Raw genomic sequence first — 17500 nt, forward strand, 5'->3', positions numbered from 1 at the left:
GAAACGCGGCGTGGGCGTGGCCGACTCTAGTGACCAATCAGAACGCACCGGCGCGCATGATGGGCGTGACCAAGGCGGAGGCGCGGGGGGGGCGGGGGTTCTTGGTGACACCCACGGAGGCGCCACTTCCGCACGGACCTGCTGCTGCTCCCGGAGAGACTCATCCGTGGATTGTATTTTCTTATTTTCTACACGGACAAAAAAGGTAACCGGCGGCGTTTATTCTTCTTTCTTTTATTGACGCATGGGCCCGTGAGTGACCTTGTGACAGATTCAATGGCTGTAAATCAGGCGGTGTTGCTTGCTAGCTTAGCATGGCAGTACGGGTAAACACATCACCTGTTGTTAGCCGGATGCTAAGCTAATCCTGATGATCCTGGACACGATCCTGGACATGATGATGGACATGGTGGACAGCACGGTTAGACACTTATTGGCGCCTGTTTTATAATTCGATCCTAAATGGCGGTGAAAGAACCTCCATCACCCTCAGATCCACCATCCTGAAAATCTTCCAGCTGTTCATATACCAGGTTTAGGTGTTCCAGATGTTCCAGAATTTCACACTGACATCAAAATACGATTAGGTATAGGATTATGTGTATGTTGAAGTCCAGCAGCTGGAGAAATATGGAATTGAGAAGAACAATAGGGCGGCTGTGGTGGTGGTGGTGGTGGTGGTGGTGGTGTGTGGTTTCATCAGCGTAAAAAACACTACAGGAAATGGGAAAAGACCACCGAGTAGGTGTGTAGAGTTTTTTTTCAGGATGCTGCTGTGAAGGCCAAGACTTGAGACTAAGTCATACAGAGGTTTGAGTTATGATCTTGAGTCTTGAAAAGATTGTAGATAAGTTAGGATCGAGTCTTAAGAACATTGAAGCTAAGGAAAGGTCTTGAGGAGGTTGAAGATGAGTCTAGACAGAGTCTGAAGTCTATGTTAAGTCAGATCTACTCTTAAGGAAGTCAAAGATCATGGGTCAGAAAAGCAAGATTCTGAGTCTTCAGAATAAACTTCAAAAGTCCGAATGTAGTCAACGTCTTCAGAAGATTGTTGACAAATTAGGATTGAATGTTGGGAACATGGGTCTAGATCAAGTTCTGAGGAGGTTAAAGCCAAGTCAAGATCAAGTCTTGAAAATGTTGAAGAGTGGTTCAAGATCTTCAGGAGGTTGAAGACAAGCCAAGAGTCTTAAAAACACAGAAGCTGAATCCATATCTAGTTTTAAGGAAGACAAAACCATGTCAAGAACTTGCCTGAAGAATATTTAAACCTAAGTTTAGATCAAGTTTTTGGAAGTTAAGATCTTGAGGAAGTCAAGATCGAGTTTTCAAGAGGTCAAAGCCAAGTCAGAAGGCCAAGACTTGAGACTAAGTCATACAGAGGTTTGAGTTATGATCTTGAGTCTTGAAAAGATTGTAGATAAGTTAGGATCGAGTCTTAAGAACATAGATGCTAAGGAAAGGTCTTGAGGAGGTTGAAGATGAGTCTAGACAGAGTCTGAAGTCTATGTTAAGTCAGATCTACTCTTAAGGAAGTCAAAAGATCATGGGTCAGAAAAGCAAGATTCTGAGTCTTCAGAATAAACTTCAAAAGTCCGAATGTAGTCAACGTCTTCAGAAGATTGTTGACAAATTAGGATTGAATGTTGGGAACATGGGTCTAGATCAAGTTCTGAGGAGGTTAAAGCCAAGTCAAGATCAAGTCTTGAAAATGTTGAAGAGTGGTTCAAGATCTTCAGGAGGTTGAAGACAAGTCAAGACAGAGCATTAATACATGTGATCTAAATTCAGATCCAGTCTTAAGGAGGTTCAGGCCAGGAGAGATCTTGAGTCTTGAAAAGATTGTAGATAAGTTAGGATCGAGTCTTAAGAACATTGAAGCTAAGGAAAGGTCTTGAGGAGGTTGAAGACAAGTCAAGACAGAGCATTAATACATGTGATCTAAATTCAGATCCAGTCTTAAGGAGGTTCAGGCCAGGAGAGATCTTGAGTCTTGAAAAGATTGTAGATAAGTTAGGATCGAGTCTTAAGAACATAGATGCTAAGGAAAGGTCTTGAGGAGGTTGAAGACAAGTCAAGACAGAGCATTAATACATGTGATCTAAATTCAGATCCAGTCTTAAGGAGGTTCAGGCCAGGAGAGATCTTGAGTCTTGAAAAGATTGTAGATAAGTTAGGATCGAGTCTTAAGAACATAGATGCTAAGGAAAGGTCTTGAGGAGGTTGAAGACAAGTCAAGACAGAGCATTAATACATGTGATCTAAATTCAGATCCAGTCTTAAGGAGGTTCAGGCCAGGAGAGATCTTGAGTCTTGAAAAGATTGTAGATAAGTTAGGATCGAGTCTTAAGAACATAGATGCTAAGGAAAGGTCTTGAGGAGGTTGAAGACAAGTCAAGACAGAGCATTAATACATGTGATCTAAATTCAGATCCAGTCTTAAGGAGGTTCAGGCCAGGAGAGATCTTGAGTCTTGAAAAGATTGTAGATAAGTTAGGATCGAGTCTTAAGAACATAGATGCTAAGGAAAGGTCTTGAGGAGGTTGAAGACAAGTCAAGACAGAGCATTAATACATGTGATCTAAATTCAGATCCAGTCTTAAGGAGGTTCAGGCCAGGAGAGATCTTGAGTCTTAAGATCACTGATGTTAAGTCCATATCTAGTTTTAAGGAAGACAAAACCATGTCAAGAACTTGCCTGAAGAATATTTAAACCTAAGTTTAGATCAAGTTTTTGGAAGTTAAGATCTTGAGGAAGTCAAGATCGAGTTTTCAAGAGGTCAAAGCCAAGTCAGAAGGCCAAGACTTGAGATCTAGATCTTAAGTTTCCAGAAGACTGTAGACAAGTCAGGATAGAGTCTTAAGAACATAGATGCTAAGGAAAGGTCTTGAGGAGGTTGAAGACAAGCCAAGAGTCTTAAAAACACAGAAGCTGAATCCATATCTAGTTTACAGGAAATCAACACCGTGTCAAGATCTTAAGTACACTTGACTTAAGTCCAGATTGAGTCTTAAGGAGGTTCAGGCCAGGAGAGATCTTGAGTCTTAAGATCACTGATGTTAAGTCCATATCTAGTTTACAGGAAATCAACACCGTGTCAAGATCTTAAGTACACTTGACTTAAGTCCAGATTGAGTCTTAAGGAGGTTCAGGCCAGGAGAGATCTTGAGTCTTAAGATCACTGATGTTAAGTCCATATCTAGTTTACAGGAAATCAACACCGTGTCAAGATCTTAAGTACACTTGACTTAAGTCCAGATTGAGTCTTAAGGAGGTTCAGGCCAGGAGATTGTTGGTGGATGTGGTGGTGGTGGTGGTGGTGGTGGAGATTGTTGGTGGAGTTGGTGGTGGTGGTGGTGGAGTTGGTGGAGTTGGTGGTGGTGGGTGTTGGTGGATGTGGTGGTGGTGGTGGTGGAGTTGGTGGATGTGGTGGTGGTGGAGTTGTTGGTGGAGTGGTGGTGGTGGAGATTGGTGGTGGTGGTGGTGGAGATTGTTGGTGGAGTTGGTGGTGGATGTGGTATGGTGGTGGTGATGGAGGGTGGTGGTGGTGGTAGTGGTGGTGGTGGTAGTGGTGGTGGTGGTGGTGGTGGGTGTTGGTGGATGTGGTGGTGGTGGTGGATGTGGTGGTGGTGGTAATGGAGGGTGGTGGTGGTGGTGGTAGTGGTGGTGGTGGTGGTGGTGGTAGTGGTGGTGGTGGTAGTGGTGGTGGTGTTGGTGGATGTGGTGGTGGTGGGGTGGTGGTGGTGGTGGAGATTGGTGGTGGTGGTGGTAGTGGTGGTGGTGGAGGTGTTGGTGGATGTGGTGGTGGTGGATGTGGTGGTGGTGGTAGTGGTAGATTATTATTATAATCATTCTTAGTAGTAGTTTATTACATAATGATGGTGTAACTCCTATAAGAGCTATAACTCAAATCTTAAGATAAATAATTTATGATTTATAATCTCTGTGGTTCATGTATATTAGATTGAAATGAAACTGATTGTGATGAGAAGTTTCTGGAGCAGAATCTGGGGCAGAAATGCAATAAAACTTCATTAACCCCTTCATTTGAAGCCCTTTATCGTTTCCTGCCACAAAATTCCAGATGCTGTCTCTTTAAATATGCTAATGAGCCGGAAAGCGATTGGCCCGCCGCTCAGCGAGATGCAGCTGTTTACATGAGCGCGAGGAGGAATTTCCCCTGGTTACCGTTGCGAAACGCGGCGTGGGCGTGGCCGACTCTAGTGACCAATCAGAACGCACCGGCGCGCATGATGGGCGTGACCAAGGCGGAGGCGCGGGGGGGGCGGGGGTTCTTGGTGACACCCACGGAGGCGCCACTTCCGCACGGACCTGCTGCTGCTCCCGGAGAGACTCATCCGTGGATTGTATTTTCTTATTTTCTACACGGACAAAAGGTAACCGGCGGCGTTTATTCTTCTTTCTTTTATTGACGCATGGGCCCGTGAGTGACCTTGTGACAGATTCAATGGCTGTAAATCAGGCGGTGTTGCTTGCTAGCTTAGCATGGCAGTACGGGTAAACACATCACCTGTTGTTAGCCGGATGCTAAGCTAATCCTGATGATCCTGGACACGATCCTGGACATGATGATGGACATGGTGGACAGCACGGTTAGACACTTATTGGCGCCTGTTTTATAATTCGATCCTAAATGGCAGTGAAAGAACCTCCATCACCCTCAGATCCACCATCCTGAAAATCTTCCAGCTGTTCATATACCAGGTTTAGGTGTTCCAGATGTTCCAGAATTTCACACTGACATCAAAATACGATTAGGTATAGGATTATGTGTATGTTGAAGTCCAGCAGCTGGAGAAATATGGAATTGAGAAGAACAATAGGGCGGCTGTGGTGGTGGTGGTGGTGGTGGTAGTGGTGGTGGTGTGTGGTTTCATCAGCGTAAAAAACACTACAGGAAATGGGAAAAGACCACCGAGTAGGTGTGTAGAGTTTTTTTTCAGGATGCTGCTGTGAAGGCCAAGACTTGAGACTAAGTCATACAGAGGTTTGAGTTATGATCTTGAGTCTTGAAAAGATTGTAGATAAGTTAGGATCGAGTCTTAAGAACATTGAAGCTAAGGAAAGGTCTTGAGGAGGTTGAAGATGAGTCTAGACAGAGTCTGAAGTCTATGTTAAGTCCAGATCTACTCTTAAGGAAGTCAAAAGATCATGGGTCAGAAAAGCAAGATTCTGAGTCTTCAGAATAAACTTCAAAAGTCCGAATGTAGTCAACGTCTTCAGAAGATTGTTGACAAATTAGGATTGAATGTTGGGAACATGGGTCTAGATCAAGTTCTGAGGAGGTTAAAGCCAAGTCAAGATCAAGTCTTGAAAATGTTGAAGAGTGGTTCAAGATCTTCAGGAGGTTGAAGACAAGCCAAGAGTCTTAAAAACACAGAAGCTGAATCCATATCTAGTTTTAAGGAAGACAAAACCATGTCAAGAACTTGCCTGAAGAATATTTAAACCTAAGTTTAGATCAAGTTTTTGGAAGTTAAGATCTTGAGGAAGTCAAGATCGAGTTTTCAAGAGGTCAAAGCCAAGTCAGAAGGCCAAGACTTGAGATCTAGATCTTAAGTTTCCAGAAGACTGTAGACAAGTCAGGATAGAGTCTTAAGAACATAGATGCTAAGGAAAGGTCTTGAGGAGGTCAAGAGTCTTCAGAACATGGAATATAAGTCCAGATCAAATTCTAAGGAGATTGAAGCCGAGTCAAGAGCAAGTCTTGTAAATGTTGAAGCGAAGATCTCGAGGAGGTTGAAGACAAGTCAAGACAGAGCATTAATACATGTGATCTAAATTCAGATCCAGTCTTAAGGAGGTTGAAACCAAGGCGAGATCAATCTTAGGAACGTAGAAGCTTAGGATAGATTTCGACTAGGTTGAAGACAGAGTCTTATGAAGTCTGAAGTCCAGATTGAGTCTTAAGGAGGTTCAGGCCAGGAGAGATCTTGAGTCTTAAGATCACTGATGTTAAGTCCATATCTAGTTTACAGGAAATCAACACCGTGTCAAGATCTTAAGTACACTTGACTTAAGTCCAGATTGAGTTTTATGGAAGTCAGTTATGATCGTAAAGAGGGCGAAGACGAGTCAAAAGACTTAAGAAGGTTGAAGCTCGGTCGGTGATATCTAGTCTGATTTCATTTATTATTGTATTACATGATATTATACGACATTCCCAGATTATTTGTGCAATAAATAAATCATCCGGAATATTTTGAATGATAAATAGTGTGAACTGGGCTGCAAATAACGATTATTTTGATAATCGATTAATCAGATGATTTTACTTTCTTTTGAATAAATATAAATAAAATTAATTAAAAAAATTTAAATAAAATTAGTCATTTTGTATAATTATTAAATGATATATGCATAATTTAAATATACAAACAATGAAAAAAGCATTAGAACGTAGTAAAGCTGCAGTACATCACGTTTAAAAACAGATCAGTTACTGCTGTAGGAGACAAATGCTGTAAAAAGAGAATGAAACGGAGAAACGCAGTAATCTAACAGACTCGATTAAAAAAAAGATGCGTTGGCGTACAAATACATAATTATTAGCTGAACACCACAACAGTGACTAAAAATGTGATCGTTTGCTGCTGCTGTTATCTGCTGCTTTTAGATTTAGTGTTTGTTCGCACCGCTTTAATTGAATCATCATGATGTCGCGAGCGAACTGATCGAGCAACCCGACGCTCGCGAGTCACGACAGAACGGATCCGGTGCGACTTTCCCGAAGTTACAAACCGTTTACACAATAACACTTCATTAAACTGCACCATTATCACATGATAATCGACTATTGTCACTTCACGGTTCTCAGGAGCGTCCGTGTGGAGCTTCACGTGCCCTCCACTTGTTCTCCCTCTCTTTCTCTGTGTTGCCTGGTCTCCTTCTAAAGCCAAAAACACACCAGGAGGTTGATTGGTTAAAATAAATCACCCCTTGTAAAACTGTACTTGTGCACGTTGGGGTATGATTGAGGGGCAATACTCTTCCAGGGTGTTCATGCATGAACCAGGAATCATGCATTTCCAGGTAAAGACTTCCACCAAGATCGATTGGTTGGTCCCAAAATGAAGGAATGAAGTATATGCTCACGCCATCCTGAGGGCATCATCGCTCTCCTGAATGAAAAACTACCCTGTGATCGTTAACATCAGTGATACTGTCACGACATCACTGCCGGATTTTCGTCAGCTGTGTGTAACAGTGCTTTGTAACATGCTTCTCATTAACGTGAGGTAGAAACGTGTTATGTAGAAAAAAACGTATCCTCGTTAATATAGTGAGCTTTTCTGTGTGAAGATTTTTGGAAAGTGTATGAAAGGAGTCACTGAGTCGGTTCTTTGTATGTAGCTAATGAAAACAAACAGTTGATAATCAGACGATTGTTTCCATACGACTATTTTTTATTTGTCGTTTTAGCCTTTAAGCAGACAAGCCATCGTCGTCATGGAAACGATTACATATTCGAGGTAGTGCATGAATGCAGTATAATAAAGTATACTAATTCTTAGCAATCCGAATTGAGAAGCGAAAACGCTCATACTCTATATCAGAAGTTGATTGTTTAATCGGTTTTGCCTATAACGCAGCCCCGATAATTAATTGCTATCAGCACAAATCCATACCGATAGTTTTTCCGAGTTGCTGTATACAGTACGAGAGCAGCCTCTAGAGGCGAATCCCTGATGCCACATGCTGTTTATTTGAATAATTTTTTTTCTTTTTTTTTTTCTTTTCCATTTTGGATGTAATTGTTTTTATTTATTTGGAGTGTTTGTTTTAGTTTAAATGCAAATTATGCAATTAATATTTATTAATATAATTAACATATTTATATTTATTTCATTTTAGCACAATTTCACGATTCAGTATTTTTTATTTTATTTTGTTTTAATTAGATTTTATTTTTGTAATAAACAAGTACAAGTATGATCCAAACTAGCTATCGGTATCCGTCGACCTCTATTCTATATTGTCAAAAGTTTGTGGACACCCGACCATAATATTTTTATACGTTTTTTTTGGAATATCCTATACCGCATTTAGACTCCATTCACAGTTTTAATACGCTCCGCTATTCTGTGAAGTTCCACTAGATGTAGGACATTGTGGAGATTCATTCAGGAACAAAGGTGTTAGTAAACTCAGGTCCTCATGTAGATGATCGCATTCCTAATGTTTGAGGTCAGAGTTCTATAGGAAGGAGATCTTCCACCATATCCAACCCATGCAAAGCAGATCTTCATGGAGCAGGTTTGGACCTGGTAGTTCAAGTGAAGGGGAAAGTTCATGCTCCAGCTTCCAAAGACGTTGTATACAATCGTGTGCCTTCGAATTTGTGGTAGAAGTATCACATATCTCACAAAAGTCAGGTTCCCAACACCTTTGGCCACAAGGGTGTAAATATTTGTTTATTGGCATGAAGAGAAGAGGAATATGAAATACCGAGCACGGTATGCGTCAGGGCATGTCCCTTTAGTATCCGAGTGACTAATCGCATGCTTTACGGTTATTACTGGAAAGGAAAGTGAAATGGTGGCATTGCAAGGTAGAAACGCCGCGTGTCGTCCGATTAATTTCTATCGATTTGTAATAGTATTGAAAGAGCTGCCGATTTCCCCGTGTGTAGTCACTCGAGGGTCGGCGATACCGCGGGAACGATAGTATTGTAGCAATATCCTAACGTGATATTCGATCCAATCAAGAAGTATTATGTGGTAATTGCTGTGAGAGCTCCGCCCTCTTTTTATTGCCTTATCAGCAGGCATAAGGGGCAGCGAGGGGATTTCAGGCTCGGCCCTGGTCCGTCTGGTTTCTACCTGACTAATCCCCCCAGAGCTCACCCGCTTACTTAAAAGGAAAGTGAAAGCGTTTCGCTCAGTGTCTTTAAAGTGTCGCTGACTGGCAGCTGACGAGAGGCTTCAGGGTTTCACAGGATGCTGATGTAGTGTGTGATGTCTGCTCCCTATTCTACTACACAGCATGAACAGCATGTATTATATTCTTCTTTTTCTTATCTTCTTTTTATTTGTAATTTATTATCTTTGTTCAATTTTATTTGATAAAATGTAATTTTGTTGTGTTTATTAATAATATTTAATTTACATTGCATTAATGCATTATTATAATTTCTTTTCTACTTTTTTCTTGAAATATAACGATTATATTTTATTTCTAGATTATATTTTATTATTATTGTTATTATCAGAATTATCTATTATTTTATTATTAATAATAATATTTTTATGTAATTTGGTATTTGAATTAAATAATTATATTTTAATTATATACTTAAAGTGTAATTACATTTTTTTTTAAAGTATTTAAACTGTATTATTATTATTTATTATCTATAATTTGATAATTATTTATATATTTATTAATTAATGTATTTATATTTAATATAAATCTTTCTATTATAATTCAAAATACTGAATGCGATCCAATAAAAAAAAAAAAACAAGTAAAGAATGAAAGCTATTTACAAAAAAAATGTTTTTTATTTATATTTATATATTAGTGGTTTGTTTGTTTGTTTGTTTGTTTGCTTGCTAAAAAAGTGGCAGAAAAACCAGATAATTACAATTTTCTAAACATATAAATGTAATTTATTTATTTATTTAAGTAACGGGGGGGGGGGGGGTGTGTTATACTGTTAATAAAAGTTTATTTGTTTATTTATTGTTTGTTTGTTTGTTTAATTTATAAGGTACAAGACTGAATATAAAGAAAAAAAAACTAAATCCCAAACATTAAAACTGATTTTTAAAAAAAGTGTTTTATTTGTTTACTCGTTTGATCAGAAATGTTTTTTTTAAATAATATTTATTTAAAGTATGTGACGAGTAAAAACCGATCTCTTTACACCACATCACACCACACTCCAATACAGAGCAAAGAACAAAACAAAACAAAACACGCCCTGCAATCTTCAGCGTGAGATCTTTATCGAAACCACCTCTCTCTCTCTCTCTCTCTCTCTCTCTCTCTCTCTCTCTCTCTCTCTCTCTCTCTCTCTCTCTCTCTCTCTCTCTCTCTCTGTGTCCTCGTCTTGTTTTTATAACTCTATCAGCATGCAAATTGCTGTGCCCTAAAATAACCCAAGAGAAATCCCCGGCCCCTGACGTATGCAAATGGCTCTTTTTGAATTGTAAATGGACAGATGCCGAGACGCTGCATGGTGGTTATACGTACTGTAACGCACGTCTGTGAATCGGATTGTCACGTTTTCTTTTCCCTCTGTCCCTCTGTGCAGGAGAGCATGCTAGCTGAGTGAGCAGGTGGGTATGGATGGTAAAGGCCCGTATCGGATCTACGACCCCGGCGGGAGCGAGGCCCAATCCAAGGAGGAAGCGAGCAGCTACAGGCAGCTCCTGGAGGAGAACACGGTCCTGAGAGAGCGCATGAAAGGCCTCAAGAGCCTCGGTGAGTCGCATGGCTCCGTCCACCCGGTGGACCAAAAGTACACACTTTTACACGCTTCTTCTTCCTCGTCTTCCTCTAAACGTTCCCGCAAAACCAGAGGCACACAGTTGCACATTAAGTCTTTTTCGGATGCCCGAGCGTGAAATTTTCCCCTTCACGTGAGACCCAAACCTATTCCAGCACCAGCCGGCTCCATGAAGTTCTGCTGTACGTGGGTTGGATACAGCAGAAGATCTCCTGCTCTAGAGCGCCAACCCTATTGAACATGATGAATGTGAACGTTGACTGCACCCTCAGGCCTCCTCACCACTCCTACATCAGTACCCGACTTTACTAACACCCTCGTAGTTGAGTGAATCTTCAACAAAATCTACTGGAACATCTTCCCAGAAGAGTGGAGCGTCTTATAACAGTAAACAACGTGTCAGTGTGTAGATGTTTATTAGAAGGCTTACGGAAGGAGTCTCCAGCATCTGAGCTCTTGGCGGACGAGTCTGCTGGTTTTGCTTTTCCTCGGTAACCGCGAATTGTGTCGAGAGGGAAATCGAGACGAAAGTGAGAACAGAAACTCGTTTCTCAGACGTTCCCCGGCGTGAGATGTTACTGTAAACGGATAAAAATAAAATCTGATGAATCATTCTGCGATAAATCACACAGATACGTAAAAAAACCAAAGACTTGTTGACACGGCGTGACAGGGACGCGCACTCGCATTTCTGTGCGTGTGTCGGAGCTTCAAGTGTATTTCTGCGCCTTTTCCAGGATACACGTGAGCCGATTTACCCAAAACCAGTCCTGCAGGGACACTTCTGACTCCTGAATCATCTCCATTATCTCCTGTCTCGTTTTACAGATAGCATCACCACGCCGGCAAGTTCACAGCGCTCGGGTCCTACAAAGCCTTTTCAATGGTTTATAAGATCCCAATGGCAAAATATCGGCCAATCAGCTGATGACTTGATGTTTTTTTTTTTTTTTTTAAGAAATAAACCGTTACAGAATTAATTAATTAATTTTATTTTTTTAATTATAAATTAAAACATCCGTACTCCGATTTAAGGAGTCAAACCTCTATTCTATTCTATTCTATTCTATTCTATTCTATTCTATTCTATTCTATTCTATTCTATTCTGCTTTATTTTGTTGTATTCTTTTCACCTCTGTTCTGTTCTGTTTTATTTTGTCCTTTTTTAATTCTGTTCAGATTTCTTGTCTTATATTTTCTATCCCACTCCATTCTATTCTTTTGTGTTCTTCTGTTTCATATTTCGTGTGTGTGTGTATGTGTGTGTGTGTGTGTACGTGTGTATGTGTGTGTGTACTTATTCCGGCCATGCGAATGTAACCGAGCAGGTTTTTACTGACAGCGTGTCAGAACGCGGCCGTGCCCTGACTGACGGCGTGTAAACAGCGTTGAGGGTGTAAGTGATCTGAGGTCATCCGCTGGATATTTACACATCGCCTGCATGTTTTTTGGTTTTGTCCACAGGAGATCTGCTGGAAGAGTCTCAGTCCGAGGCGCTGAAGCTGCGCAAGCGAGTGGAGGAGCTGGTGAGAGACAACGAAGCGCTGAAGTCCTCCACGCCAAGCTTCGCCAGTGCCTGCATCAGCACTCCGGTCCACGCTGACACCCCGGGTAAGAGTCGCGTGCGCTGGGGGCTGTGCTTCTACACGCGGAGAACTATATTTAGAAACTTGATTCCGTCACGGTTTTAGGGGACAGGAACGCTACCGTGACTACCTGTTACAACCGTTCTGAGCTGATAAGCATCTTCTCAGACAAAACCAAGTCTTTCAAATGAAATATGGAACCAAAGGCTGTTTTCGTCAAGTCAGTGTCAGTCGCCTCGGGCTACACCTTTGATCTTCGTTCTCATGTTGTGTGACATGTCACCGTCTCGTGATCTGTTTGAAAAAAAGTCAGAGCTGAGGCAGGAATTCCCTCCTGGATAATTACAGAGAGCAATAATTTACTACAGGAACTAGATCAGAATCCAAACGCTGGTAATTGTTCCGAATTGTTCGTCGTTGTGAGGGTGTTGGGTGTTGTTAGGTTGTGAGGTTGCTATGTGTTAGGTTGTGAGGTTGTTATGTGTTTTTTAGGTTGTTAGGTGTTATGTGTTGTTGGTTATTAGGTGTTATGAGGCTGTTGTGAGGTTGTTAGATGTCAGATGTTAGGTGTTGTTAGGATGTTGTGAGGTTGTTAGGTGATATTCGGTTGTTATAAGGTGTTGTTAGGTTGTTGTGAGGTTGTTAGATGTTGTTAGGTGTTGTTAGGTTGTTGTGAGGTTGTTAGATGTTGTCAGGTGTTAGGTTGTTGTGAGGTTGTTAGGTGTTGTTAGGTTGTTAGATGTTGTCAGGTGTTAGGTGTTGTTAGGTTGTTGTGAGGTTGTTAGATGTTGTCAGGTGTTGGGTGTTGTTGGGTTGTTGTGAGGCTGTTAGATGTTGTCAGGTGTTAGGTGTTGTTAGGTTGTTAGATGTTGTTAGGTGTTAGGTGTTGTTAGGTTGTTGTTAGGTTGTTAGATGTTGTCAGGTGTTAGGTGTTGTTAGGTTGTTGTGAGGTTGTTAGATGTTGTCAGGTGTTGTTAGGTTGTTGTGAGGTTGTTAGATGTTGTTAGGTGTTGGGTGTTGTTGGGTTGTTGTGAGGTTTTAGGTGTTGTTAGGTTGTAAGATGCTGTCAGGTGTTAGGTGTTGTTAGGTTGTTGTGAGGTTGTTAGATGTTGTTAGGTGTTGGGTTTGTTGGGTTGTTGTGAGGTTGGTAAATGTTGTCAGGTGTTGGGTGGTGTAAGGTTGTTAGGTGTTTTCGGTTGTTGTTTGGTGTTGCTTTGCTCTGTCTGTAATCTTAATGCTTGTTGTCATGATCTCTCAGGTCATGGGAAGCTCCTGAGTCACCAGGCGTCGGTGCGCTCGGATCCCCGCGAGTGTCTCACTGGGAAGACGGTCCAAACGGAAGTTACAGTGAGTACAAACCTTACAGCCGCACTTCCACCGAACACGCGTACACAGTCCGCACGCACGCTTATATGCAAATGGTATTATCAGCTGAGTTCTATATCCGGTCGGGGCAGATGTACAGCGCGCGGGGCGTGAGCGCTTGTGTAACACTGTGCATTCCTGTGTTCCGCAGGAGACCTCGTCGCACTTCGAGCTGGTGAACACCGAGGACAAGACCATGGCGGAAACACAAACGGTGAGCTTCGGGTGGAAAACCCACGCTGGTCTCTACGACATGTGCGAGCCTGAGAACGAACCAGCCGCTTTTCGCTTGCTCTGTGTGTGTGTGTGTGTGTGTGTGTGTGTGTGTGTGTGTGTGTGTGTGTGTGTGTGTGTGTGTGTGTATACTTTAAACTCAGCTGCAGTGACTCAGTGGGTTTGTATACGGGTCGAGTCAGCTGTGACTCAGGGCAGGGGAAACTCCAGATTTTACTCGAGGCAGGAACACAGATGACTCGTCACTCGCAATCGCAGGAATTTCTCTTTTGGAGACACAAAAGAGGAAAAATGTGCTTTCTTCCTCTCGCGTGCCTTATTCTTGATCTAGATCCCGGAGCGTGAGAAAGATCCGAGCTGCTGAACGGAGCGTGAAGCAGGACGGTAGATGCAGCAAGGGGGTAAGGACCAACATCTGGATTATGAACCCGTGAGATGTCAGTCAGCAGCGTTTACGCTCGCAGATAAAGGGAGTGTGTGTGTGTGTGTGTGTGTGTGTGTGTGTGTGTGTGTGTGTGTGAGTGCATGTGTAAAGCTGCGTTTGATTACAACTTAGTCGAATTGCTTTCACTTTGACGCTGGAACCTGTTTGACCGAGAGCGCGGTGAGGAAGTGGAAGTGTGGACGCGGCGGTTCCAGAGGCCATTCGGCTCCCAGGAGCGCAAATCAGATTCATTATTTTTATTCAATAAATGAAACCTCATTTATTATAGAGGCAATATAACAAGTTAACCCTGTTCTGAAACTAAAGAGTGTGTGTGTGTGTGTGTGTGTGTGTGTGTGTGTGTGTGTGTGTGTGTGTGTGTGTGTGTGTGTGTGTGTGTGTTTGCATGCAAGTAATATTGAAAATAATTAAATTCTGTGCAATATGTTTGTGTGTATATGTGGCATTGTATTTGTGTATTTATCTATATATTTTTTGTAAACATGGTTCTATGCAATATGTTGGTGTGTGTTTCTGTACAGGAGGTTGTGTGCAGTTTGTGTGCGAGTATGTATACATGGTTGTGCAGTATGTTTGTGTGTACAGTTGTGTTTGTGTGTGTATATATGAGGTTGTGTGAAGTGTAAGTGTGTGTGTGTGTGTGTGTGTGTGTGTGTGTGTGTGCGCACGTGTCCATGTGACGATTGTATTTGTGCATAAGTATGTGTATAAGGTTGTGTGAGATGTGTGTGTGTGTGTGTGTGTGTTTGTGCGCGCATGTGGCAATTGTGTTTGTGCGGAAGTATGTGTACAAGGTTGTGTGAAATGTGTGTGTGTGTGCGCACGTGTCCATGTGGCGATTGTGTTTGTGCATGAGTATGTGTACAAGGTTGTGTGAAATATGTGTGTGTGTGTGTGTGTGTGTGCGCACGTGTCCATGTGGCGATTGTGTTTGTGCATGAGTATGTGTACAAGGTTGTGTGAAATATGTGTGCGTGTGTGTGTGTGTGCGCACGCACGTGTCCATGTGGCGATTGTGTTTGTGCATGAGTATGTGTACAAGGTTGTGTGAAATATGTGTGTGTGTGTGTGTGTGTGCACGCACGTGTCCATGTGGCGATTGTGTTTGTGCATGAGTATGTGTACAAGGTTGTGTGAAATATGTGTGCGTGTGTGTGTGTGCGCACGCACGTGTCCATGTGGCGATTGTGTTTGTGCATGAGTATGTGTACAAGGTTGTGTGAAATATGTGTGTGTGTGTGTGTGTGCGCACGCACGTGTCCATGTGGCGATTGTGTTTGTGCTGGAGTATGTGTACAAGGTTGTGTGAAATGTGTGTTGTGTGTGTAGTGTCCATGTGGCAGTTGTGTTAGTGCGTGAGTATGTACAGGAGCAATGCAATGTATGTGTGTGTTTGTGTATATTTATTAGTGTGCTTGCATGCGTGGTTGCATGTGTATGCTTGCAGAATTGTGTGTTTGTGCACGAGTACAAATACATGTGTGTGTACTTGTGTTTATGTATATAATTTGTGTGCATGTGGTTGTGTGTATGCTGAAAATAACTCAGCCGTTATTGTCTAAATAACTGGCAACAAAAGTGAGTGCACCCTCAGTGAACATGTGTGTCCAAAGTGTGAATATTTTGTGTGAACAATAATTGTTATGTAGCACTGCCTTAATCCTCCTGGGCATGGATTTCACCAGAGCTGCACAGGTTGTTGCTGGGATCCTCTTCCACTCCTCCATAATGACATCACGGAGCTGCTGGTTGTTGGACACATGGAGCTTCTTCACCTTATGGTTGAAGATCCCCATAGGAGACATACTTGGCCACTCCTTTACCTTCAGCTTCCTCAGCAAGGCAGTGGTCATCTCGGCGGTGTGTTTGGGGTCGTTATTATGTTGGAAAACTGCCATTCGGTCCAGTTTCTGAAGGGAGGGCATCATGTTCTGCTCCAGATTGTCACAGTACATGTTGGAATTCGTGTTTCCTTCAATGACGTGCAGCTCTCCAGTACCAGCAGCACTCATGCAGCCCCAGACCATGATGTTACCACCACCAGGCTAGAATTTTCTCGGTTCTCCTCATCAGGGCATCACCACACGTGCTGGACACCATCTGAGCCAAACAGGTTTATCTTAGTCTCATCAGAACACAGGACATGGATCCAGTAGTTCATGCTCTTGGACAGGTCGTCTTCAGCAAACCTTTTGAGTGCCATTTCTATAGTGTTGTTCTCTGAGAAGAAATAATGAAATGTTTACTGAAATGTGAGGGGTGCACTCATTTTTGTGAGATACTGTACAATTGGCTATAAGGTATGAGTATGATAAAGCTGTGTGTGTGTGTGTGTGTGTGTGTGTGTGTGTGTGTGTGTGTGTGTGTGTGTGTGTGTGTGTGTGTGTGTGTGTGTGTGTTTGATTGTGTGTGTAATTGTGATTGTAAGAATGATGTGTGAAAATATGTGTGTGTGTTCACTTGTGGTTGTATGAAATGTGTGTGTGTGTTTGCGTGCATGACAATATGTGTATGTTAACGTGGGTGTGACTGTGTTTATAATAATGTGTGTATGATGTGTGTGTGTGTGTGTGTGTGTGTGTGTGAAGGAGAACACAGAGCTGGCCAGTCAGCTGCAGAGGTTGGAGAGTTCGTTCAGTGTGTTTGCGCAGGAGTCCAACCCTAACCAGCTGCTGGCTCACCTGGGCCGCATGGCCGTGGAGTTCCACACACTGTCCTCCAAAGTGCAGAAGAACGAGCAGAGAACCTCACTGCTGCAGGTACAGCTCTCACACACACACACACACACACACACACACACACACACACACACACACACACACACACACACACACACACACACACACACACTGTGTGGATCATCTGCTGGTGTGTCGCAGCTCATGTGAGGTCTGTGTGTTCCAGACGCTGTGTGAGCAGTTGCGGCAGGAGAACAATGAACTGCGCAAAAAAATGGAGGAGGACCTTCAGTACAGGAACCGTGACCTGGAACAGCTGAGGTGAGAGAGAGAGAGAGAAAGAGGCAGTCAGTTTACCGAATCTTTCTTTGTGTCTGTCTGTCTGTCTGTCTGTCTGTCTGTCTGTCTGTCTGTCTATCTATCTATCTATCTATCTATCTATCTATCTATCTATCTATCTATCTATCTATCTATCTATCATTTTCTTTGTCTGTCTGTTTGTCTGTCTGTCTGTCTGTCTGTAATTTTCTTTCTCTGTCTGTCTGTCATTTTCTGTCTGTCTGTCTGTCTGTCTGTCTGTCTGTCTGTCTGTCTGTCTGTCTGTCTATCTATCTAGCATTTTCTTTCTTTCTTTCTTTCTTTCTTTCTTTCTTTCTTTCTCTGTCTGTCTGTCTGTCTGTCTGTCTGTCTGTCTGTCTGTCAGTCATTTTCTTTCT

General features: G+C 42.3%; 1 protein-coding gene across 11 annotated transcripts in view; it reads left to right on the forward strand.

Moving 5' to 3' along the window:
- Positions 1-17500, forward strand: part of tnip1 (TNFAIP3 interacting protein 1) — a 58130-nt gene that overhangs the window by 23705 nt on the left and 16925 nt on the right. For 6 of the 11 annotated variants that reach the window (XM_046860170.1, XM_046860178.1, XM_046860179.1 and 3 more), the window contains exons 1-7: positions 103-205; positions 10281-10450; positions 11941-12087; positions 13321-13409; positions 13579-13641; positions 16695-16865; positions 17011-17105. In XM_046860170.1, coding sequence (XP_046716126.1) covers positions 10312-10450; positions 11941-12087; positions 13321-13409; positions 13579-13641; positions 16695-16865; positions 17011-17105 — 704 coding nt within the window. In that variant the 5' untranslated portion in view covers positions 103-205; positions 10281-10311. Of the gene's footprint in view, positions 1-102; positions 206-4293; positions 4399-6111; positions 6115-8997; positions 9019-10277; positions 10451-11940; positions 12088-13320; positions 13410-13578; positions 13642-16694; positions 16866-17010; positions 17106-17500 lie in introns of those variants that run through there. The other 5 variants (XM_046860174.1, XM_046860176.1, XM_046860173.1 and 2 more) reach the window with 4 other exon arrangements.

Source organism: Silurus meridionalis, chromosome 10 (assembly GCF_014805685.1).
Source record: "Silurus meridionalis isolate SWU-2019-XX chromosome 10, ASM1480568v1, whole genome shotgun sequence".
NCBI classification, from domain to species: domain Eukaryota; kingdom Metazoa; phylum Chordata; class Actinopteri; order Siluriformes; family Siluridae; genus Silurus; species Silurus meridionalis.